At 51.6% G+C, this 23,325-nt stretch overlaps 1 protein-coding gene across 2 annotated transcripts in view; it reads left to right on the top strand.

Annotated features, from left to right (window-relative positions):
• The window catches only part of Bcar1 (BCAR1 scaffold protein, Cas family member), a 34,353-nt gene extending 11,753 nt beyond the window's left edge, over positions 1-22,600 (top strand). The window contains exons 1-7 of one of the 2 annotated variants that reach the window (XM_052166744.1): positions 3-102; positions 11,101-11,733; positions 17,162-17,323; positions 17,526-17,642; positions 18,694-19,791; positions 20,448-20,537; positions 21,703-22,600. In XM_052166744.1, the coding sequence (XP_052022704.1) occupies positions 91-102; positions 11,101-11,733; positions 17,162-17,323; positions 17,526-17,642; positions 18,694-19,791; positions 20,448-20,537; positions 21,703-22,215 (2,625 nt within the window). In that variant the 5' untranslated portion in view covers positions 3-90 and the 3' untranslated portion in view covers positions 22,216-22,600. Of the gene's footprint in view, positions 1-2; positions 103-11,100; positions 11,734-17,161; positions 17,324-17,525; positions 17,643-18,693; positions 19,792-20,447; positions 20,538-21,702 lie in introns of those variants that run through there. The other variant, XM_052166742.1, reaches the window with a different exon arrangement.
• The last annotated feature ends 725 nt before the right edge of the window (positions 22,601-23,325 follow it).

Consider the following 23,325-nt stretch of genomic DNA (forward strand, 5'->3'; position numbering starts at 1 on the left):
AAGTGGACGGGCTGCGAGCGGCCGAGGCAGAGACGTGAGGCAGGGCGGCGGGCGGTACGCGGGCAGCGCGGCCTCTGGCCGGGGAGCACCATGAAGTCCCTGGTGAGTGTGGACTCGGGGCCGGGCGGGCGGGGAGGAGGACGTTCCCTGCGGGCCCGAGCGAATTGTACCAGCCGCACAATTATGGAGCAACTCGGCGCGTAACCGAGTCCCTCCCTCGGTCCGCCTTTCGATTCCCCGCAGCCCATGTAGCCAGCGTGAAGCTCACCGCAGCCCTTTGGATCCTGACGTCCTCAGGCAGCCGGGCCACCGGCCCGGGTTGCCTGAGGCTAAGCCCGAGGCGGTACGCAGAGGGACTGAGAAACCGAGATTTACCGAGGGTTACAAACTGGCAGTGAGCCGTGATAAGTCGGAACCTGGGGACATCTGGGGAGTCGTTCCCAGTGTCGGCGGCAGCTTATTTTCACGACTCTGGATTGTAGAAAGGTCTAGGCTGAGAGACACTCCCGAGCTAGGGTTTGCTGTGTGTTTGGTCACGTATATATAACGACCATGTGTCCGTTCCTTGCTAAGTGAGAAAGTTTCCGATTGTCTTGGGCCAGGGGACACGCCCTCCTTTCTCCGGGTGGAGAGTTGGATGGTGACCGGCCAGGGCTGACGGGCCAGAATAGCAGGTGTGGATGCCTAGAGGATCAGGAGCCAGAAGCCAGGTGGTGCCTTAGGGAAGGGAGCCCTTGGGAAGTAACTGCCGGCACACCCTCCTGGCACCAGTACTCACCTCCCCTTTGCCCTGAGCAAGGAAGGAACCCATTGGAAACTGGGTGGAGACGGCCGGGTAAGGCAGTCCTAGGCTGTGCCTGTGAAGTCACCTTTGCTCAGAGAAGGAAGAATGGAGCTTCTGGCCATTAGTGGTTGTGCTTGAGCAGGAGAGTGAGTGCAGTGTGACCTTCCTAGGTCTGGCCAAGGCAGTGTCTGAAGGGGATCTGTCTGCACAAGAAAGACCCTTGAGGCCAGGGCTGCTCCCCATCCTGGTTGTAAGGTTTTAAGTGTAGAAACTGAGGCAGAGAGCGGGAGCAGCATGGTCTCTGTGTACTGTACCATTTGTGCTCCCTCCTCCTTGCCTGGGCTGAGGTGTCAGGCTGTACTGTGGCTCTCTGATAGAATCCATTTTTTTAGGAGGCTCCACCACAAATTTTCCCCAAGCCCAGACAGCTTTATCCTCTGCCCACCCCCTAACCCAACCTTCTCAGTCTGGAAGGGCTTTGGAAAGAGATAGTGTTAGTCAGGCTTGATATTGGGGAGTAGGAAGTAGGTGGTTATCATTCTCCAGCAGATGCACTGGGTGGAGGGTAGTCTCAGACCATCATCTGGGTCTGTGCACTCTTGTCTGGTCCTCTGAGCTCTAAGAAGAGTCAAGGCTCCATATTTTTCTTGGTGAAAACCTCCCACCTCTAGGTGAGGCACAAGGTCAGGCCTTGTAGGAGAGGTAGGAGTGGAAGGGATACGCTTGCGCTTGTGTTGTGTGCTGGAGGAGGACAGTTCCTGTGAGGAGGTACTCATACCATGAACCACACTAAGAGCTACTGCAGGCTGTTATTTACAGCTCAGGATGTAGTGTCAAAGCTCCAGGGGCCTTAAGACCTGAAGAGAGTAAACTAAGATCCTACTGTCCCTTTGCTCTGATCTCTGGATCCTGCTGTGATGACAGTCAGGGATAAGGATTACCTTATTCTGGGCCCTATGCTGTCCTTACAGTGAAGGGTCAGTCTTAACACTGAGCTTTGCTAAGGCTTTTTTTGCAAATCACCAAAGTGAACTAGAGCTCACCCACTGATAGTTTCACCAGTCCTCCGTTAGAATCCTAGGGTCAGGGAAGGAAGCAGTGGTTAGCCCACCCTATGTGGTGCGATGGGGGCTTGCAGAGGCCATATTCTTCAGTAGGAGGATTCCTTATGCCTCTTCACCTCTGCCCAGACTCCCCAAGGCAGTATCTGACACTGTGGCAGGAGTTGAAGCAGGAACCTGCTTCCGGTAGCTGGATTTAGACACAAAGTCATTTGCTGTTGCTACTGGAGCCAAGGCCAGCATCTGTGTGTGAGGGTGAATCTCAGGCAATGGCCACCCCCAGTGCAGGTGGGTTTCACAGCCAGACCTTTGCCCTGGCTGTGGGGTACCAGACATTGAGCTGGGAGCCACCTGTTGTGCCTCTCTGCCCGTGTCCTGGCACATTCTCTCCTGAGGAAGGCAAAGCTGGAATTGTGATTCCCTCGAGCTGGCTCTGGAAGGTGGGGCTCGTGCACAGGCCATTTTGAGACCAGTTCTCACACTGCTGTTCCTTATCAGTGTATCAGGGACGTGAACTGGCTGCTCAGTTGTCTATGGGACTGCTAGGGCAGGACGCTGCCAAACCTGGTTTGTCTTAGAATTCCTCCCCAGACAACAGGACAGGGAAGGGAGGGAAGAAGCGTCTCTCAGGGCTCCGTTGGATCCTGGACTGGGGCAAGGAGGGCTGCCAGGCCCCTAGTCAGTGAGCTTATGGTTGCATGTTGCTCCAGGTGGGTGCCTGGGCATGAGTGAAGAGGAATGGTGAGTATGACTGCCAGTTGGGCACACAGTCACCGGGCCTATAGCCATTGGCCACCACCAACAGCGGGGCTCTTTGGGACAAACAAACAGAATATCCCAGAAATAAACTTGGCTCACATTTGCAGTGGTTCTGAGTATGAAGGGAACCAGTGTTTCTTTAGTGCCTGCTGTGTGTGAGGCTCTGTGCTTTGGGTGGGTGCCTGTGTGTATGCTTTGGGGGGTGGGACTAAGCAGGGTAAGAAAGGTTTGTGCCACTAACACTCTGGATTCTGTGAAGCTCGACATTTCCACAAAATCTTCAATTCCACTTGTATCTCAGAACCCTAGACCTGCCTCTGTAAACCTGTCTTGTCTCTGTGAACCTGGGTGAGACAGGTGTACCCATTCTGAACTTCCAATTTCCTTTGGGCAAGATAGACATAAAGCTGAGTGACTGGGTCGTTTTGAAGATTTAGTGAGATGATCATGGGAGGAAGGAGCTTAGCCTAGGATAAATTCACTGTTTTTTATGGTTTTTTTCCTTCAGTTTTTTGAGACAGGGTTTCTCTGTAGTCCTAGCTGTCCTGGAACTTTCTCTGGAACTCAGGCTGGCTTCGAACTCAGAAATCCGCCTGTCTCTGCCTCCCAAGTGCTGGGATTAAAGGCATGCGCCACCACTGCCCGGCTAAATTCACTGTTCTTGTCCTTAGGAACCTATCAGTTGTATCATGTTGCCCAGTTCCTTTTCCAATTCCCCTCATTCCCACCTTGAGCTGGTTTAGGGCCACGGAGAACACGATTTGCTGTATAAATAAATATGAGCCAGTCGTGGAACTAGGCATGCCTGCAGAGGGTCCTTTGGTTAGTGGGCTCAGGCTGGCACTGCTTGAAAGCTCTGTGGAGAGGAAACTGTAGTGTCTTTTCTTAGTACTCCAAGCTTGTACCCTGCCCTATTGCTGGCTTGGGAAATCTCACAACACTTCAGGACTCCCCCAAGGCAGCTGGAGCTAAGAATTACCGCTGCTGCTCGGCCTCTCTCTGCTCTTCTTTGCAAAGTTAGCTGGAACCCTGCTGGGTCTGAAGCTTTCACCAGCCCCAGGTACAATTAGAGTCATTTGCAACTAGATGGTACCTGTGGGGCAGCTCTCTAGGATGAGTGTGGAATGGGGAGCACTGGCTACAGGCTGAGGGTTTCTCTTGGCTCTTCTCACAGCAGGCCCTTGCTGTGGCACCTTCCATGGACAAGCCTGCTGCTCTAGCACCCAGGGTTCTGCTGAGGACAGACTTGTGCCTCCCATGCTTGTGTTAGGAACGAGAAATGGCCGTATATAAGGGGAAGTGGGTGTCTTAAGATAGACATTGGCCTTCCTGAAGGAGGAGAGGGGTTGATGTCTGACTGGGTCCTGTAGGTGAAGGATGCATCAGAAGGTTCCCAGAGTGAGGTGGCTAGAGATTGGCAAGTCAGGCAGCAAGCAGCCTTCATGGTGTCTCTGTAACATCATGGCAACATCAACCTTCCTAATGCTGTGACATGTTAATACAGTTTCATCATGTCGTAGTGACCCCCAAACAATTTGCTATTGTTATAAATCGTAATGTAAATTGTTTTTTTGGAAATAGGGTTTGACAGAGGGTTTGCAGCCCACAGGTTGAGAACCACTGATCTAGAGAGATCAGTGTAACCTGGTTCTGTATCCCTTAGAGTCCTGGTTGTACCCATTGTGGGTTTGGAACATAACATATATAGCATATCATAGGCCATACAACTGTCCAGCTGACGGAGACTGGGAAACAGGGCGTAGGAAGCTGACTATCTTTCCAACTTCAGTCATGACACAGAATCCCTGTGATTTTCCAAAAACAGAGCCCTGTGGCAGGCTGCTAGGGCCTAGAAGATTGGCCGCAGCAGGAATGCTTAGGCTGCTGTGACTCTTACCCATCCGGGCTTATTTGGCTGTGGAAAGCCACTGTTCGGATGGCATTTATTGTCCTGGGATGGTAGAGGGATAATCCGTGGAGTCCTAGAGCAGTCAGCCCCTGCCATTCTGGAGTCACAAGTCTCTGTGTGGTTGTGCTTAGCCAGTTAAGTCACTACAGTATTACTTCCTTTGAAAGTCATATATAAGCCAGGCAGTGGTGGCGCACACCTGTAATCCCAGCACTCTGGAAAGCAGAGGCAGGCGGATTTCTGAGTTCAAGGCCAGCCTGGTCTGTAGAGTGAGCTCCAAGACAGCCAGGGCTACACAGAGAAACCCTGTCTCGGGAAGGGGGAAAAAAAAACCCGAAAGTCATATATATGCAAAGGTCTTGTCCTTCTTTATTTCTGGCACCCCCCCCCCATCTTGGCAAATTATTAATTTTATGAGCTTCACATAAACTAGGCACTGAGCTGCAGTCCTAGACATGGCAAATTATTGCTGGATGTCTTTCCGCCCTACTGCAGTGGTAAGCTTTGTGCTGACCTGACTTCAAGAATATAGGAGTGATTCTCAACTTTCTGAATGCCACGACCCTTTAACACAGTTCCTCATGTTGTGACTCCCAACCATAAAATTATTTTGTTGCTACTTTGTAAGTGTAGTTTTGCTACTGTTATGTATTGTAATGTAAATATCTAATCCTCAAGCTGTCTGATATGCAACCACCCCAAAGAGATTGTGAGCCACAGGTTGAGAACCAGTGCTTTAGGAGTTTGGCAAGAGCAGGAACCAGGGTAATGTTGTTAAACAAAAGTACAATCCTCTGAAACCAGCTGTCATCTTAGCTTCAACAGTCTGGTTGTTTAGGGGAGAAGGGACTTACCCAAGGTCACATATCTGTGGGAGTGAGAGCTAGACCTGGTCTGTCGCCTAGTGATGTGAGAGAGGGAAGGAGCAATGTGACCTTGAATAGTAACTAACTGGGGAGGCAGAGAGGCTGAAAGCCCTTTGCTTGGCCAGCTAAAAAGTCGATAGGTCAGACACTGGCAGTGCTTAGGACTTGGGTTGGGCAGGAGACAGTCTGCTGCAAGGGCTCTGGGCCAGCGCACACCAGCTGACACAAGTAGAGGAACCCTTGGTGCCAGGCTCTTGATGCCACGTGCCCAGTCCATGAGGTGCTTCCCTGGCTCCAGCTGCCTTTGACTGTACAGTTAGTTACAGCCCTACTTGGCCAAGGCGTGCTTGGCAGGCATTCAGTGAGCTTGTGCTGTAGGTAGGGAGAGAGAGGGAGGGAGGGAAAGAGAGAGAGAGGGAGGGAGGGAAGGAGGGAGGGAGGGAGGGAGAGAGAGAGAGAGAGAGAGAGAGAGAGAGAGAGAGAGACAGACAGACAGACAGACAGACAAGCTCTGGGAGGCTGGAAGCCCGAGCGCCTCCCCTGGACTGGGCAGTTTCTTTCTTGCATGGTTTGTCACTGAACCTTTTCCTCAGCAGACCCTTTTAGTCTTCATGCTTTCACTCTCTCTCTTGGTGTTTCCAGGCCCACCCAGTGGGGCCTCTTGATGAGCCTGGACAGCAGTCATAGAGGTGAGGGGACTCAGTAGTGGGGCCCTTCTGTCTACACTTCCACCCGCCTTTGACTTGGCTGGGGGGAATTTCCCTGTGACTCACTCTGCTGGCACTTCCTGTGGTCACCAGGGCTGGGGCCAGGGGGACCCAGCCAGGCAGCTTGGTGTTCTGGGGTCACTGAGTGAGGGTGGGCCTGGTGATTCCCGGAGGCAGGCTTCAGACCATATTTGGGAAATTGGTTTTTCTTGTCTGCAGCTTGGGGATGGGGCCTCTGAGCCTGGTAGGCTGTAAGGTAATTCCCACCCAGGCCTGCATCAGACTGTGGTCTCTGAACACACTAGCTGTCTGTCTGCCTCTGCTCCAGCCTGACCTGGAACCTGGGAGGTGGTCCATTATTTTTTTTTCTGGATAAGTATTTTTTTTCCTTTCCTTTAAAAAAATTGTATTTAGAATGATAGTACTTTTAAATGACAGTTTCATACCTATTTAATTTTGATTGATTTCCTCCTCAAACATACTTTTTTCAACTTCAAAATAAGGAATACTTATCAAATACAAGTTGGAAAATTCTGTAAACAAGAAGAGAGCATATCTACCCCCATTGTCTTGAGTATTTTCAGTGGTATCTGACACCTCATTTTAAAATTTCAAATGATGTTTTATTATGGCCGGGGTTTTTTGGGGGGGTGGGGATATCACTATAGACTAAAGTAACCTGAAACTTAGTCCTCCTGCCTGGGCTTCCTGAATGCTGAAGTACTGGAATTCTCTTATTTACTCTTATGCCCGCCTGGTCTACATAATGAATTCCAGTTGGCTCCTTACCTGTCACAGTGGCAGGCCTGAGAGATAATTAGAGGGAGCCCTCTGGGACAATTCTGCTTCAGAGCCTGGACTCCCACTTTGGGTTTTTGTCCCAGCGGCATGGCCCTTCCTGCTGCCTGGAATTCCAGCTCCTAATTGATTCCATGAAGGAGCTGAGGTCCGTAGGATGCTGGTTGTTGTTGGTTTAGCTTTGGTTTGATTGCGGTTGTATACCACTAGCCTGGCCCCAGGATGGTTTTACTTCTTGGGTCTAAGTAGTCAAGGCCACACAGCAAGTAGCCAAGAGCCCAGGAAACTTAGGAGGGACCTTGTAGGTCACCCATAGTTAATGTTCACGTGGAGGCCAGAGGGGTACAGCTGCCCTTCTTGAGTGCCCAATGGGGGTCTAGTCAGCCCCGCTGAGACAGTCTTCTGATCCTCTCAGAGGACAGATGTCCTAGCCACACCCAGACCTGCCTTCCTCCTGCGCTCTGTCATCTCTAAGGCCAGCTCCTGGGATGGAGGCAGTAAGTGCAGGGTTGCTCAGGTTACAGAGGGTTAAAGCTTCCCACTCGGGCTTGTGCCTTCTTCCCTGTCCACTGTCCTGTTGTCCTTCTGCTTCAAGTCACATAGCCCCATCACAGGCTACTTAGCTCCTGGGCCACGTGAAGTGCACTTTGGGAGTGTCTTCCCCATTATAGAAAGGCCATCATAGGACCCATTTCTTATAGCTGTGATAGTTGACGAGAGCTCCAGTAAAGGTGGTGGGTGCTGCTCTTCCTTTGCCTAATGCCTCTGTTTTTCCTGTTGCATCTTCCTCACGCCCCAGAAGCACTCATAGTAGCAGTGTGTCTGGAATCTGCTCCTGGATAATTGTTACTCTTACTCAAGAGGGCAGGGCTGACCCACCTCAACCTCCTCATTGCTCCCCTCCTTAAACACCATAAACACCCGAAGGACCCTGTGACCCGATCCCCCTGTGTCTGTACTTGATGGAACTGGTACCTATCAGCAGGTCTTGGTCTTTGATTTCCCTTGGATGACCTCTCTGTATATTGTAGGTTTTCTCTTGGTCTTGTCTTTTCCTGTTTGATTGTATGACCTCCTCCAGCTTCCTCCTAACTTTTCTTGTCCAGCACTAGGCCTTTTGTATTTGATTCCTGATTGGTAGTCCGTGGTGCCAGGTCAGGTCCACACTGGCTGCCTTCCTACAGTGAATTTCCTACATTCGCCTGCTGTAGGGTCTTAGCTTTTCCCCATTGCTTCCCAGCCTTTGTCCTGCCCCACCCCTGCTTAGAGTTGTCCTCATAGCTAGAAAAGAGTGCCTGTGCCTTTTAGAAGTGGCTTGTTCATATATTGACCTCTATTCTTCCTTTTCATTCTAAAAGAATTCCTCAAAAATAAAATTTAAAAGCCCTATGGCATAATAATTTATTATGAATTATTATAATGCTCTATTAAGTTATCTGAGTTTACATTATTCTCTGCTCGGTCATGAGTGCATTTCAAGACTCCCAAAGAATGCCTCAAAATCTATTAGTATTAAGCATTCTGTATACTATATTTTTTCCAGTATGTATTTGTTTATAATAGGTTTTTCTTTGTTTTTTTTTTGTTTGTTTGTTTTTGTTTTTGGTTTGTTTGTTTGTTTTGTCTGAGACAAGGTCTTACCTCGTATCCCCTGGTTGTCCTGGAATTCACTGTGTAGACCAGGCTGGCCTCAGACTCACAGAGCTCTACCTGCCTTTGCCCTCCCCCAAGTGCTGGGATTAAAGGAGTGCACTGCCATGCCTGGCTTTTGTCTATAATAGTTTAACTTATAAATGTGGTTTGGTAAGAGATGAATAACAATAATAGAACAATTTGTAATGTATTATTATAAAAGTTGAGTTATTGGTCCCTCTAAAACTATAAATTAGTAACTTTAACCTTTTCACTTAACAGAAGCACCTTTATAGCTTCTCTCTGGCAAATTTGAATTAGATAAGAGTTACTGCTTGTGTGCTTTAGGAACATTGCAATAGGGCTTTCTTGAATTTAGTAGCTGAATAGGTCTGACCCCAGATAGCTACCAAGTAACTAGCAAGCAAGAATCACTGCAGAATGGATGTGCTGGTCCCAGGCTGCTGGAGCAGAATAGCAAGAGGTTTCTTTTTTTTTTTGGGGGGGGGGGGAGATTTGGTTTTTTTCAAGACAGGGTTTCTCTGTATAGCCCTGGATGTCCTGGAGCTCACTCTGTAGACCAGGCTGGCCTCGAACTCAGAAATCCACGTGCCTCTGCCTCCCAGAGTGCTGGGATTACAGGTGTGCACCACCACTACCCGACCAAGAGGTTTCTTTATGCTTCTTAGAATTGCCTATGTCTGGGCTGGAGAGATGGCTTAGAGGTTAAGAGCACTGACTGCTCCTCCAGAGGTTCTGAGTTAAAATTCTAGCAACTACATGGTTGCTCACAACCATCTATAATGAGATCTGGTACTCTCTTCTGGTGTGTAGACATATGTGCAGACAGAACATTGTATACATAATAAATAAATCTTTTTTTAAAAAAAGAATTGCCTATTTCTGGATTTTTTTTTTAATTTCTGGAATTTTTTATTTAATATTTTTGGGCCATGGTTGACCATGGGTAACTAAAGCATGGGAAATGGAACCATCAATGATGGGCAGGCCGCTGTCCTAAGAGAATGTGAGATAAGGACCTCACGCTACACCACTGGCTGCAGTTTTTCCTTTTGCTCAGGTTTTTACTTGAGTAAAAACATTTTGTCCTCTCCAGTCTTGTACAAGGTGTGTGTGGTAAGCAGATGGCTTCTGTTGTTCTGGCTTGATGTGATGTTTTCACCAATTGCTGATTCTTGTTTGTTTTGGTTTGTTTTTGGTATTTTCGAGACAGGGTTTCTCCGTGTAGCACTGGCTACTCACTCTGTAGACCAGGCTGGCCTCGAACTCAGAAATCCATCTGCCTCTGCCTCCCAAGTGCTGGGCTCACAGGTGTGCGCCACCACCGCTGGGCTCAATTGCAGATTCTTTAAGAAGATAATCATGTGTCTGCACAATGACCGTTTGTTTCCTGTGATGTGTGTGTTCCTCCCCCACCCAGCATTTTCTTCCTTTGGAAGAACTGCAATGTCCTAGATATAGAGAGAGGTCTGAACCTTGGTGCTAGAGTGGGAAGAACACCTTACTTCTCAGCTTAAGAGATGCATTAAGTTTCTCCTGACTTTTTGGTAGATGAACTTAAGATAATGTTCCTCTTTTTTTTTTTTTTTTTTAAATCCCCAGTGTTTTAATCTTTTTTTTTTCTTCCTTTTTTTTTTTTTTGTTGTTGTTGTTGTTTTTTTGTTTTTTGTTTTTTGTTTTTTGTTTTTTGAGACAGGGTTTCTCTGTGTAGCCCTGGCTGTCCTGGAACTCACTCTGTAGACCAGGCTGGCCTGGAACTCACAGAAATCCGCCTGCCTCTGCCTCCCAAGTGCTGGGATTACCCAGTGTTTTAATCTTAAAAAACTATGATTGCTGGGCATTGGTGGCACACAACTTTAATCCCAGCACTCCGGAGGCAGAGGCAGGTGGATCTCTGTGAGTTTGAGGCCAGCCTGGTCTACAGAGCGAGTTCTAGGATAGCCAGTGCTATACAGAGAAACTCTTTCGAAAAACCAAGAAAGGAAGGAAGAAAGGGAAAAGGAAAAAGAAAAGAAACTTTTTTGTCAGTTTGTTTCATGACTGTACTGAAACTGTTCATTGGTAACCTAGTGACTGAATAGCCATATCCTTATTTGGCATAGACTGTCACATGACTTCAGACTTCAGGAATATTTTAAAATTTTTATTTTATTTAAAAAAAAAAAGTGTGGTGTGTACGATGTGCCTGCACACATACATGAGTATAGGCGCCTACAGAATCCAGAAGAGGGCTTTGGCTCCCCCTGGACCTGGGCTGTGAGTCATCCATTATTAATGCTGGAAACCAAAGTCAGCTCCTCTGCTATAGCAGGAAGCGCTGACACAGGTGCTGCCATAGAGCACTGGAGCGCCCCCACCCCCACCCCCACCCCCACCCCCAGCTGAAAGATACCCTGGGGGCAGTTCCACTTCGCTCCTGCTGGACAGAGCAAAGGCCCCTGCTACTGTCAGATGCCTCTTTTGAAAGCCACAGCTGGTGCCTCCTAACTCTGGAGTGGGTGGAGCTGGGTGAGGCCTGTGCCCAGCCTCCTACTTCATGTCCACCCATGTCTTCTCTCCCCAGAACGTGCTGGCCAAAGCCCTCTATGACAACGTAGCTGAATCCCCGGATGAGCTCTCCTTCCGAAAGGGTGACATCATGACAGTGCTCGAGCGGGACACTCAGGGCCTGGATGGCTGGTGGCTCTGCTCACTGCATGGGCGCCAGGGCATTGTGCCTGGTAACCGCCTCAAGATTCTAGTTGGCATGTACGACAAGAAGCCAGCAGGGCCTGGACCAGGCCCACCTGCCACCCCACCCCAAGCCCAGCCCAGCCTCCCCCAAGGCGTCCATGCTCCGGTACCTCCGGCCTCCCAGTACAGTCCCATGCTCCCCACTGCATACCAGCCCCAGTCTGACAATGTGTACCTGGTACCCACTCCCAGCAAGACTCAGCAAGGTCTCTACCAAGCCCCTGGGCCCAGCCCACAGTTCCAGTCACCCCCAGCCAAACAGACATCCACATTCTCAAAACAAACACCTCATCACTCATTTCCCAGCCCAGCCACAGACCTTTACCAGGTGCCCCCAGGGCCTGGAAGTCCAGCCCAGGACATTTACCAGGTGCCACCTTCCGCTGGCATAGGGCATGACATCTACCAAGTCCCTCCATCTTTGGACACCCGCAGCTGGGAAGGAACGAAGCCACCAGCAAAGGTAAGGCCAACTTGGCACAGCTGTGAAACCCCATGGGGTTAGCCTAGGGCCCTGGGCACCACAGTGCCCATACTCCAGTATCATTATGTATGTGGTCTGAGGTCAAGGAGGGAGCTAGCTGGATAAATGTACCCATTTATCTGGGTGAGTAAGGGACATCGAGGTGGCTGTAGAGGATGAGGAAGTCTTGAGCAGGCTGCCCTGAGTTGGAGAATGTTACCTACAGGCTAGACACCTGTGACAGACAGGTCTAGAGGTGTAGAGAAGTGTCCTGTGTTCCAGGAAAGGCCAGAGCAGCAAGCTCTGGGCCTGAGTGGAAAGTGAAGAGCTCGGGGAGGAGGAGCCTGCCCCAGCTCACACTGTGGCCACTTTACTCTGGTGTAAACCGGAGGGTGGGCCAGGGAAAGGCCATTGTCTGGCTTAGCACCACAGCAGAGGGAGAGCTGAGAAGAGCAGAGCAGCTCCTCTTGGAAATTGCATCTCGAGGCAGCAGGCTGGGACCAAAGAGACAGCCTACTTCCTAAGGAGCTTCAGTTATCTTTGTCCGCCCAGCTGCCTGGGAGGTGAGGTGTGAGCCCTGTCCGTGTATGTCACTTAAAGAGACTTCCCTAAGAAAAAAGGGTCATGCTACTGAAGGATTTGCACCGCACTCCCAACTCCAACCCAACCCTGGCCTTCCGGGCTACTTTGTCCTTCAGGAGTTGTCTGCTGAGTTGAGACCTAGCACATCTAGTTGTCTCTTGCTCCACAGAACAATTCCATCTCCCTGAGGCAGGACCTCTGGGCTCTAGGTTATGTCTGGGTCCTCAGTTTCTCCCCTGGTTCTTTCTCTCTCTCTCTGCTCATGGAATAGGCAGGACTGAAATAGAGAGATCTCTGACGTCACACTGAATCAGGAGCCACTTTTCCTCATGCTCATTTGGCTTGTTTTCCTAGTAACACTTTTCCTAGTTCCTGTAAGAACTAGGCAATGGAGCTGGGCCGTGGCGGCACACTCCTTTAGTTCCAGCACATAGGAGGCAGGGGTAGATTGATCTCTGAGTTTGAGGCCAACCTGGTCTACATAGTGAGTTCTAGAACAGCCAGCACTACATACTGAAGACCCAGTCTCAAAAAAAACTAGGGAATGGAATTACTAGGCCTGTCCTCCAGATGTTGAGGATAGAGTTGCCTCTCTCAGCTCCCTGGATCTCCTCTCTATCTCCATCTGCTGTTCCCTAGAAGGTCTTAACAGCTAGACAGGTGCCACAGAAGCTCTGGTGGAGAGAGCTACCTGTGGTGGGCACAGCAGCCCGTAGGAGAACAGCACGACCTAGACTAAGCCAGTTTCGTGTTCTGATAATGTCTAGTCCAGAGCCACCTGTGTCTGCTGAGACATTGGCCTTGTGCTTGCTCAGCCATGGCACAAGCCTTTGTCTTCAAAGCCACTGAGGGCCAAGCTAGAAAGCAGGTAGTGTCACCCCATGCCTGCCCACAGAGAAGCTTGGCATCTAGGTGGCCTGAGCAGGTCTGCAGAGGATGAGATTTCTTGAACCCTGGCCTACAGGCCTGACCATTTAGTGCACAGTCTGCCTCTCTAGTCACTTGACCAAAGAAGAGCAGGTAATAGAAGCCTACCATCAAATCCAGGCCCTCGGGGGAGGGGGGTGGGCGTATCCTGTGTCCAGTGAGCCTTGAAACAGGCCAAGGTTCATCCTCCCCACACACAAACTCATGTGCACAGCCATCATACTCGTCCCCAGTCAGTTCCTCACCTGCCCTGCAGTAAAGCTTGGGTCAGCTGTTCCTCTGGACTGGAAGAAGCCTGCCCTCACTCACCCAGAGGCTCGCTAGCTATGACTTTGCCTGCCTTTTGTGGAGCCATCCAGGCCAGTGTTCCTGAGACTCTGACCCAACCCACAGCCTAGGAGGGAAGCCCTGTGCCCATTCCTAAGAAGGTTGGTCTTTCCCGGGCTCAGCACCATTGCATCTGCTTTTATGAACATGAAAGCAATGCTCATCTGCCATAGAAAGTATATGATGTGTGAGAAACTCTAGAGATCATCCTGACTTGGGACAGTCACTGAGAACCGCTAGCACAGTTTGTCTAGCATCTTCTGTTTGTCTTTTACAGTGCATGTAAATACTTTTTTGCTTCATTTGATTGTTCAAGACAGGGTGGGTTTCACTGTAGCCCTGGCTGTCCTGGAACTGACTCTGTAGACCAGGCCAGCCTCAAACATGGAGATCATGGAGATCCACTTGCCTCTGCAAAGGCATGAACTACCACCACTTGGCTACGCTTCGCTTCTCTTCTCTTCTCTTCTCTTCTCTTCTCTTCTCTTCTCTTCTCTTTAAATTTATGTCCTCTCTCTTCATAAATCATGTAGCTTGATTTTTTTTTTGTTTTTGGTCCCCACCCCCCCCTGCCCCCCGAGACAGGGTTTCTCTGTATAGTCCTGGCTGTCCTGGAACTCACTCTGTAGACCAGACCGGCCTCAAACTCCACCTGCCTCTGCCTCCCAAGTACTGGGATTACAGGCGTGCGCCACCACCGCCCAGCTCGTAGCTTGATTTTATTACAAAGAGCATAGCAGCAAACACCTAATGTGCACATCTGTGCCTACATCTTCAGGTCTTACTTTCAAAAACCTGTGATGTCTGTGAAACTATGACCCCTTGTACCAGGGACTGAGGGGACAGTGCCAAACGTGTGTTACCTGTGGGAGTGACAAGGATGGGGCCAGGAGAGCTTGCCCCGGAAGAGTGGCCATCTGCTGTGTAGGCAGAGAAGGCAAGGTCCGGAGTGCCCAGGGGCCTCTGGCCAGGCACGGGCACCAAGGGCAGAGGGGCAGAAGCTCTAGACATACAGGTGGGACCCCAGCAGGGAGGGCGGCTGTCTGTGCAAGGCGGCTTCTGAAGGAGCGTTCCTGGGTCAGGGGAGAGAAACACGGGTAAGCTAAGGTGTGTTTGTCTGGGAAGTAGCACTTCTGGTCAGCAGAGGCGATGGTTGCTCGGCCAGGTAGGCCCCTGTCACCCCAGGACATTCCTGTGGCACTCCAGTCCTGGGAGGATAGGCAACTTGTCTGTGGGAGGAGGATAGACTGTGAGCAACCAAGCCAGCAGCTGGCGCAGGCTGGTGAGATGTTGTCCATTTTGCAGTGGGAAAGATAAGCAGCCAAGCTGTCTGCAGGGGTGTGGCCCCCGACAGAATGAACAGCCGAGCTAGACTCTAGTCTTTGTTCCTCCTGCTGACTCCTGCTGCTCGGGTTCCTGCCTTGGTCCCTGCAGAGCCAGGGCTGCTCTGGAGGGTTCATCCCCATTTAGAACTGACAGGCTGGGCTGTGCTTCTGGGTTTGGTCTCCCTTCTCCTTCAAACTTGTGGAGAGGTATAGGCTAGAAAGAAAAACAACTCTCCAGCTCAGCCTAACATGCCTGTCTGTCTGTCTCTGTCTCCCTCCAGGACCTGCTAATGGGGCATCAGGTGCAGAGCAGTGTAGCCTGTGATTAGCAGGACTCAGTAGCTCTCTGATGAATCCATTTCCCTAATCAGCTTCTCTTTTTCCCTGCATTCTCTTGAGCAATAGAGAAACATTTGCTAACAGAAAATTCCTAACAGAAAAACATTTGCTAGCCAACATAGCTGCTTACTGTCACCTGATGCGAGTGTAGGAATAGGATCTCCATTTAACGTTAGGCCTAACCACGGGAGTGGGGGGTGGGGGGTGGGGGGGGTAGAGGGGGTGGAGTGAGATCCTCCGGCCTGTGCTTGCAGCCCCATCTACACGAGGCCCAGGATGGGGGCTAACAAGGCAAGGGTGCGCCGCTCTCCATACTGAGGCCTGGCTTGCCTCTGTCCGAGAGCTACACTGTCTGCCCCTTTAGGGTTTGAATTCCCACCTAGGAAGCTTTGGGCCTAGAGAAGCCTCAGACCTTGCCACAGGCTTCTCTAACCTGCCACGTCCCTCCAGCCCCGGTCTGCTCTGCCATGGGCAGGTTCCAACATCTAAAAATAACCCTGGAGGGGACTCAAGTCTGGGGCCTGAGCAGGGAGATGAGTCTGGAGAGGCAGCTGCAACTCCGCCCCCAGGCCCTCTTATTGGTGGCTGGGGACACCCCACAGAAGAGACCCTGAAGCTGCTACAGTGGCACACACCAGCCTGCCAGGCTGTCTGCTAGAGGGAGCCCAGAAAGAAGCCCAGCTGGCCTGAATGTCAACTGCCTAGCTCAGATGTACTGTCTGGGAGGTTGTCAGGTCTGCGTCTGCTGAGTGCCCTGTCCTGGGGGACTGACTGGGACTGGGACTGGGGAGATGGCACTGGTGTGTCTGCTGAAGCTTCAGTTGGAGTCTAGGATGTTGAGCCCGAAGGAGGCAGGGTATGTGTGTGGAGGCCCTGGTCAACCCTGTCCCAGACATCCCCTTTGATTAGAAAACAAAAGGCCTTTCTGTGGAGAAGGCTGAGCAGGGAGCCCCATGGGGGAGGTTACCCTGAGCCTGGCTGGAGAATCTTGTGGAGGGGAGGCTGCCTGGCCCACTTCCATCCCTACCAGGCTGAGTGCTGCCGTCAGCGGACAGCGTGGTCTGGGGTTAGTGTGTGACCACAGAGCATACCTCCTGACCCTGCTTCTTCTCCCTACAGAGCTATAGCTCTGCTATGCCCCACTGCCATGGATCCAGGGTCAAGGCCCTGGGGAGGAAGCAGCTGGGTCTCTGACCAGTAATTCCCACTGAGGGCTTACGCTTTCAGGTGGGCAAGGCAGCTGTGGGTGTGGTTATGGGTACAGAGAGCATAGGGTGTGGTCCTACTTAGAATGCCTTTGCCATGTAGCTGACTGTATAGTCTAGCCCTGTATGCCTTTTAACCCTGAGGTCATTGTGCTCAAGAGTCCCTCTAAGTTATGCTGTGAGAAAGGGAAGGTTGCTTGCTGCAATTCCAGGTAGTGTTCTTTGCCTCCAGAGCCTAGAGGTGATGGTGATTAGGTATTCTCTTGCTGAGCAGAACTTTCTGAGGCAGGGCAGCTAAGAGGTATCAACAGGTATAACACAGGAGCCCTTACATGGGGTCCTGCTGTGCTCTGGACTCCAGTGCAGGCTGCCCAGTGCCCACTGGCATTGCCTCTGGAGCCAAGCCTTCATACCCTTCCTATTCCATCTTGTCAACTGTGTATAACCGTAATTGTACCCTATTCTGTTATCCAACTGTAGAGACTTCCTGTTTCATGGCCCAGAACCAAGGAGCTCTAAACAAAACCTAGAGGTCTCATTATTCACAAACACTGCATTCCACTCCAGAAGAGGAGTAAAGTACCCAGGGAATGAGAAGCAGGGCCTCCAGGCCCAGCTGTGCAGATGTGTGACTTTGTGTGTCTCACCCACCTCTCAAGGGACTCCCCTGAGGACCTGTGGGTGGGTCATAGGGCCAGTGGCACAGCTGTCATTTGTCCCCAGGTGGTGGTTCCTACGCGGGTAGGACAAGGCTATGTGTATGAGGCCTCCCAGGCAGAGCAGGACGAGTATGACACCCCACGGCACCTGCTAGCTCCAGGTCCCCAGGACATCTATGACGTGCCCCCTGTTCGAGGACTGCTTCCCAACCAGTATGGCCAGGAGGTGAGTTTTGGGGACCAGAGGCATGGGAGAGGGCAGCGACTGGGCCTTGCTCTGGGAACTGCATTTTCTCAGCTTAGCCAAGGCCTAGGTAGCACAACCTAGGTTCCTAAGGTAGGTTTCTAGGTTCTGGGGATTCCACTCTTCCCCTAGACCAGGTGTCCCTGACAGTTGTGTCACTGTATCTGCTTTTGTGCCCCCCCAGGTATATGACACACCCCCTATGGCAGTCAAAGGCCCCAATGGCCGAGACCCGTTGTTGGATGTGTATGACGTGCCCCCGAGTGTGGAGAAAGGCCTGCCACTGTCCAACCATCATTCGGTAAGGAGTCACTGAGTGCTGAGGCCGGGGCTTCTAGAGGCAGAGAAAGGCAAGGCTGGGCTTGTGCACTGGGCTTGGGCTGCTGTCTGCAGACCCTGGCTCTGCTCTGGGAACAGATACAGAAACAGAATGCCCAGGCCGTCGAGATGGCTCCGTCGTCAAGGTACTGTTTGCTCTTCTTGAGGACCCAGGGCCAGTTCCCAGCACCCATGCAGTGTCTGGCTGCTGTCTGTGACTGCAGTCCCAGTTGGTCTGTGCATCTTTCTGACCTCTTGGCACCAGGCATGGTGTGTGCATAGACATACACACAGACAAAACAGCCATACACATGAAATACATAAATTAATTTTGAAAAGAAAGTTGCCCTTCTGTACCTTAGACAACGGCCTTCTTATTATATATGCTCTGAGAGGTATCTGCAAGGCGACCACAAACTCTATCCACAACTAGAACACTAGCGTGTGAAAGGGGACCAGAAGTCATACAGAGCTGTCTTGATAGCCGACTGGACTGTAACCCCAAGCCCAGCCAGGTGCTCGCTATAGAACAGAAAGTCTGTCAGGGACCTCGAGGTCAGGTGACGTGGTGAGGATGACGGAGGCAGCATTGGCAGCATGGTAGCAAGTCTCTCCTACATGTCTGCAGGTAAGAGTTGGACACTACACCTAACACAGACAACCCTCATACTGTGGGGAGTTCTCCATCTTTTAGGTGAATAGTCAGGCACAGAGAATTAGTCATCTGGCCCAGAGCTAGACTTTTTTTTTTTTTTTTTTTTGGTTTTTCAAGACAGGGTTTCTCTGTGTAGTCCTGGCTGTCCTGGAACTCACTCTGTAGACCAGGCTGGCCTCAAACTCAGAAATCCATCTGCCTCTGCCTCCCAAGTGCTGGGATTAAAGGCGTGCGCCGCCACCACCCGGCTACGAGCTAGACTCTTGACATAGTTATTATAGCTAAGACTCATGCTCGATGTGTGCACCAGCTGCGTCTTCCCTTCAGTTCCTTTGCTGGACAGATGAACAAGAGCCTTAACCACTCCTTGGTCCCCTAGGTGTATGATGTTCCTCCGTCTGTGAGCAAGGATGTGCCTGACGGCACACTGCTGCGTGAGGAAACATACGATGTGCCTCCTGCCTTCGCCAAGCCCAAGCCCTTTGATCCAACCCGACACCCGTTGATCCTTGCTGCGCCTCCTCCGGACTCCCCACCAGCTGAGGATGTGTATGATGTGCCGCCTCCTGCGCCTGACCTCTATGATGTGCCCCCTGGTTTGCGGCGGCCTGGCCCTGGAACACTGTATGACGTGCCTCGCGAGCGGGTGCTCCCTCCTGAGGTGGCTGATGGGGGTGTCAGTGATGATGGTGTGTATGCTGTGCCCCCACCAGCTGAGCGGGAGCCTCCACTGGATGGCAAGCGCCTGTCGGCCTCGAGCACGGGCAGCACACGCAGCAGCCAGTCAGCATCTTCCTTGGAGGTAGTGGTGCCAGGCCGGGAGCCCCTGGAGCTGGAGGTGGCTGTGGAGTCTCTGGCTCGGCTGCAGCAAAGTGTGAGCACCACCGTAGCCTACCTACTGGACCTGGTGGGCAGTGCCAGTGGGCCTGGGGGCTGGCGTAGTGCCTCTGAGCCTCAGGAGCCTCCCGTGCAGGACCTGAGAGCCGCGGTGGCGGCAGTTCATGGGGCAGTACAGGAGCTCCTGGAGTTCGCCCGCAGTGCTGTGAGCAATGCCACCCACACTTCTGACCGCACCTTACATGCCAAGCTTAGCCGGCAGCTACAGAAGATGGAGGATGTGTACCAGACACTGGTGGTCCACGGTCAGGTCCTTGACAGTGGCCGGGGAGGTCCAGGATTCACTCTCGAAGACCTGGACCGCCTGGTGGCCTGCTCTCGGGCTGTGCCCGAGGATGCCAAGCAGCTAGCCTCCTTTTTGCATGGCAATGCCTCGCTGCTTTTCAGACGGACTAAAGCCCCTGGGCCAGGGCCCGAGGGAAGCAGCTCCCTGCACCCCAACCCCACCGATAAAACCAGCAGCATCCAGTCACGCCCTCTCCCTTCGCCTCCAAAGTTCACTTCCCAGGACTCTCCAGACGGCCAGTATGAGAACAGTGAAGGGGGTTGGATGGAGGATTATGACTACGTCCATCTGCAGGTGGGTGCTCACCCTGCCCTGTCCCAAAAGCTCTGATTCTGCCACTGTCGTCGCCAGGACCCTGACACCCCAAGTATCCTCTCATCACACGCACAGATCTGTGCTCAGAGGGAATTTGGGCTCCAGGATTGGCCCCTGATGAACCCTAGTGCCCTCCCTGTGTCTTGCCCTATTTTTGACTGATAACCAACTTGGCTATGCCCTTGAGGATTGAAATGCTAACCAGGATGGCTCCAGAAACCTTGAGGATGGGCTTTTCTGGTGTCCATAAATATAACTCATTCTGTGTATAGACATTCCAAGGAAACAGACACTGGGATCCTGGGGAGGGGAGTGGACAGGGGAATGGGGAGGTGGGTAAGAGGGGACTTCTGAAAAGACACCTGCAGGCCATTTTATTTGTGGGCCGAGGGCAGAATTTGGATTTGATTTCTGGTATGGGGGCCATTCCAGGAGGGCCATGGCCTTGTGGAGTGAGCGCATGCTTTGCATGGGAACCCTCCTGTGCCAAGCTGCCTGCTTTAGAAGCCACTTCTTCCTGGGACTGATATAGCTACACTGCCACCTGGTGGTCTTCCAGCCCTTGCACCCATGGGACCTGCTAGTGCCTCTGTCCTAGAAGAGACGTCTCAGTCCAGGTCTTCTCTTTCCTCTAGGGGAAGGAGGAATTTGAGAAGACCCAGAAGGAGCTGCTAGAGAAGGGTAACATCATGCGGCAGGGCAAAGGCCAACTGGAGCTGCAGCAGGTGAGGCTTCCACTTTCATCTCTCACAGTGACACGCCAGGCAGGGATGGAGCCCTGCTGCCTTCTGTCCAGCCAGGTCACTGCCTAATTAAATATGTCACTCTCACTGTGTTGCCTCATCTCGAATGCCACCTGAACTCAACTGATCCTCCCACTGCACCCTCTTGAGGAGCTAGGACCATGGCTGTGTGCCACCACTCAGTCTGATGTGACTGGTTTTGAAGCTGTCATCAGAGAGCTGAGGCTGTAGCAGTTGCTTAGTGTGCTTGAGACGTTACAGGCACAGCAGAAAAACACAATGTAGTTAATGTTGGTAACTACCATAGAGAACACAGAACACTGTAGGACTAGAAACACTGGTGACTAGAGTCACAGAAGCTGAGACAAGCTGCTTCCCCCAGTCAGCTGCTCTCCACACACTGTGCCTCCCTGTGCCTGGGAGATGACACTTGTGAACTGTCATGCTCTCCACTAATGTTGTTCTTAACTCCTTTTTATAGGTCACATAATGTCTGTTGTTGAATGTTTACATTGTATCCAGTTCTCCTTACAAATAACAGTACTGTGTTTAGCCACAGTTGTCTGTATATTTTGAATCATTTCTCAGGGTAAGAAAGTATTTCTGAAAAATACTGAAGCCATTCAGTTATGATTGTGAAGATAATAAAGTGAATACAAGAACCTCTCACCACTCTCCTCCAAGTGTAGAGAAGGAAGGCAAGGGATAGCTCCCCCTACCCCCCCAGCTGGGCTGCTCACTGGGGGCTTATGGGTAGGCGCTTCACAGCTGTGACGGTAGACGTAAAGGAGCCATGTGTGAACTACTTGGGACATGTGTGACACATAGCAAGTGTCAAGGAATGCATGTTGATTAAAGTAAGCCAGTACACTCCTGTAATTCCAGCACTCAGGAGGCAGAGGCAGCCGGGATATGTGGCAAAACTCTCCTCCCTAATAACAGTTAAATAGCTGAACGTGTGTAGCCGCAGATTACCACGTCTGAAGAAGCTGGCACGGCTTTGTCTTTCATGTGCACTCACAGTGTGTCCTCGGCAATGCTGTTGACAGTGGTGCTTCGCTCTGCTTTGGGGAGCCGTGCTCTCATGAGTGCAGGTGTTTGCACGTGTCTGTCAGCTGAGAGTCTAACCTTGTCCTGCCTCCCACAGCTGAAACAGTTTGAGCGACTGGAGCAGGAGGTGTCTCGTCCAATCGACCATGACCTGGCCAACTGGACACCCGCCCAGCCCCTGGTGCCGGGGCGGACAGGGGGCCTGGGGCCTTCAGACCGACAGCTGTTACTCTTCTACTTGGAGCAGTGCGAGGCCAACCTGACCACACTGACAGATGCAGTGGACGCCTTCTTCACTGCAGTGGCCACCAACCAGCCACCCAAGATTTTTGTGGCACACAGCAAGTTTGTCATTCTCAGTGCACACAAACTTGTGTTTATTGGAGACACACTGTCGCGGCAGGCAAAGGCAGCTGATGTGCGAAGTCAAGTGACCCACTACAGCAATCTGCTGTGTGACCTCCTGCGTGGCATCGTGGCCACCACCAAGGCCGCCGCCCTGCAGTACCCGTGCCCCTCTGCTGCCCAGGACATGGTAGACAGGGTCAAGGAGCTCGGCCACAGCACTCAGCAGTTCCGCCGCGTCCTGGGCCAGTTGGCAGCTGCCTGAGAGCAGAGGACTAAGATGTGAGACTGGGGGTGAGCAGCGCTGGGCTGAGCTACCCAGGTGTGCGTCTTGAGAGTGGAGCTCCTGCAGGTGTGGGGACAGGTGACCCCAGCTCTGCCTTGGGCCTGGTGCCCTCAGCTGTCCAGGGATTTGTACATATGTCTATCAGGGCAGGATGTGGGACGCCTCCTCAGAGAAGCTGAGGGCCTGGGTAGGAGCCTACCGTGAGCCCAATCCTCAGGGCTCCCTGTGACAGGCAAGTACGGTGTGGTGTACACATCTGAAACAACAACAACAAAAAAAAAACCCTAAAGAACTATTTTTCACTATTGATTTTTCCAATCATTTGACTAATAGTCTACATTTAATAAAATTTTAAAAATGAGAAGGAGCCTACAGAAATGCTTGAGACTGCCTAGGTGGGAAGGCGGATGTGTCCTTGACCCACCAAAGTGACTAGAAGTGGTGAAGTCACTTCCCAGAAGCTGGGTCCCTTCAGCACAAAATCAAGGCCGAGGGACCTGTGGAGAAGGCGGGGCCTGGTCTGGCAAGGCAGTGTCCTTTGTGCCTGGGAGCATGTTATAGATCCAGGGCCTGAGGCCCATAGCAGCGAGGTACCTACTGGGTCCGCTGAACCCCAAGGAGAAAGTTTACAAGCCAAGGTACTGCACACAACCTCACCTTCCAGTCTTTATCAAACTCGAAAAGGTCTCTAGAGAGAACTTTAGTTCTGGGATACTCCAAGAATCTTCCCTAGATCAAATAAGCTGGGAGGTTTGAGACCTACAGTCCTTGAGCTGGCCGCTGTCTGGGAGTTTTGGCAGCCTCTGGCCCGGAGGGGAGACTAGAGTGTATGGTTGGCATCCTGGTGGTCTCAGCCTTAACCATTGTGATATGAAATGAATGTGGGCCTCAGATTCCTTACCTACGTAAAGGAGCTAGGACTGGGGTATCTGCCACCAAGGAGGCCCACTGAGGGTGCCCAGCCTCCTACCCCAAAGCTGCCCGGGAGAGCAGAAGTGAAGGCACAGGTATTTGCTCTTGGTTTTATTTGGAATTTACTCAGATACAGAGATGGGAGGGGTTCAGCTTCCAGTACCTTCCAAACCTAGA

This window comes from Apodemus sylvaticus, chromosome 21, assembly GCF_947179515.1.
Source record: "Apodemus sylvaticus chromosome 21, mApoSyl1.1, whole genome shotgun sequence".
In the NCBI taxonomy this organism is placed as follows: domain Eukaryota; kingdom Metazoa; phylum Chordata; class Mammalia; order Rodentia; family Muridae; genus Apodemus; species Apodemus sylvaticus.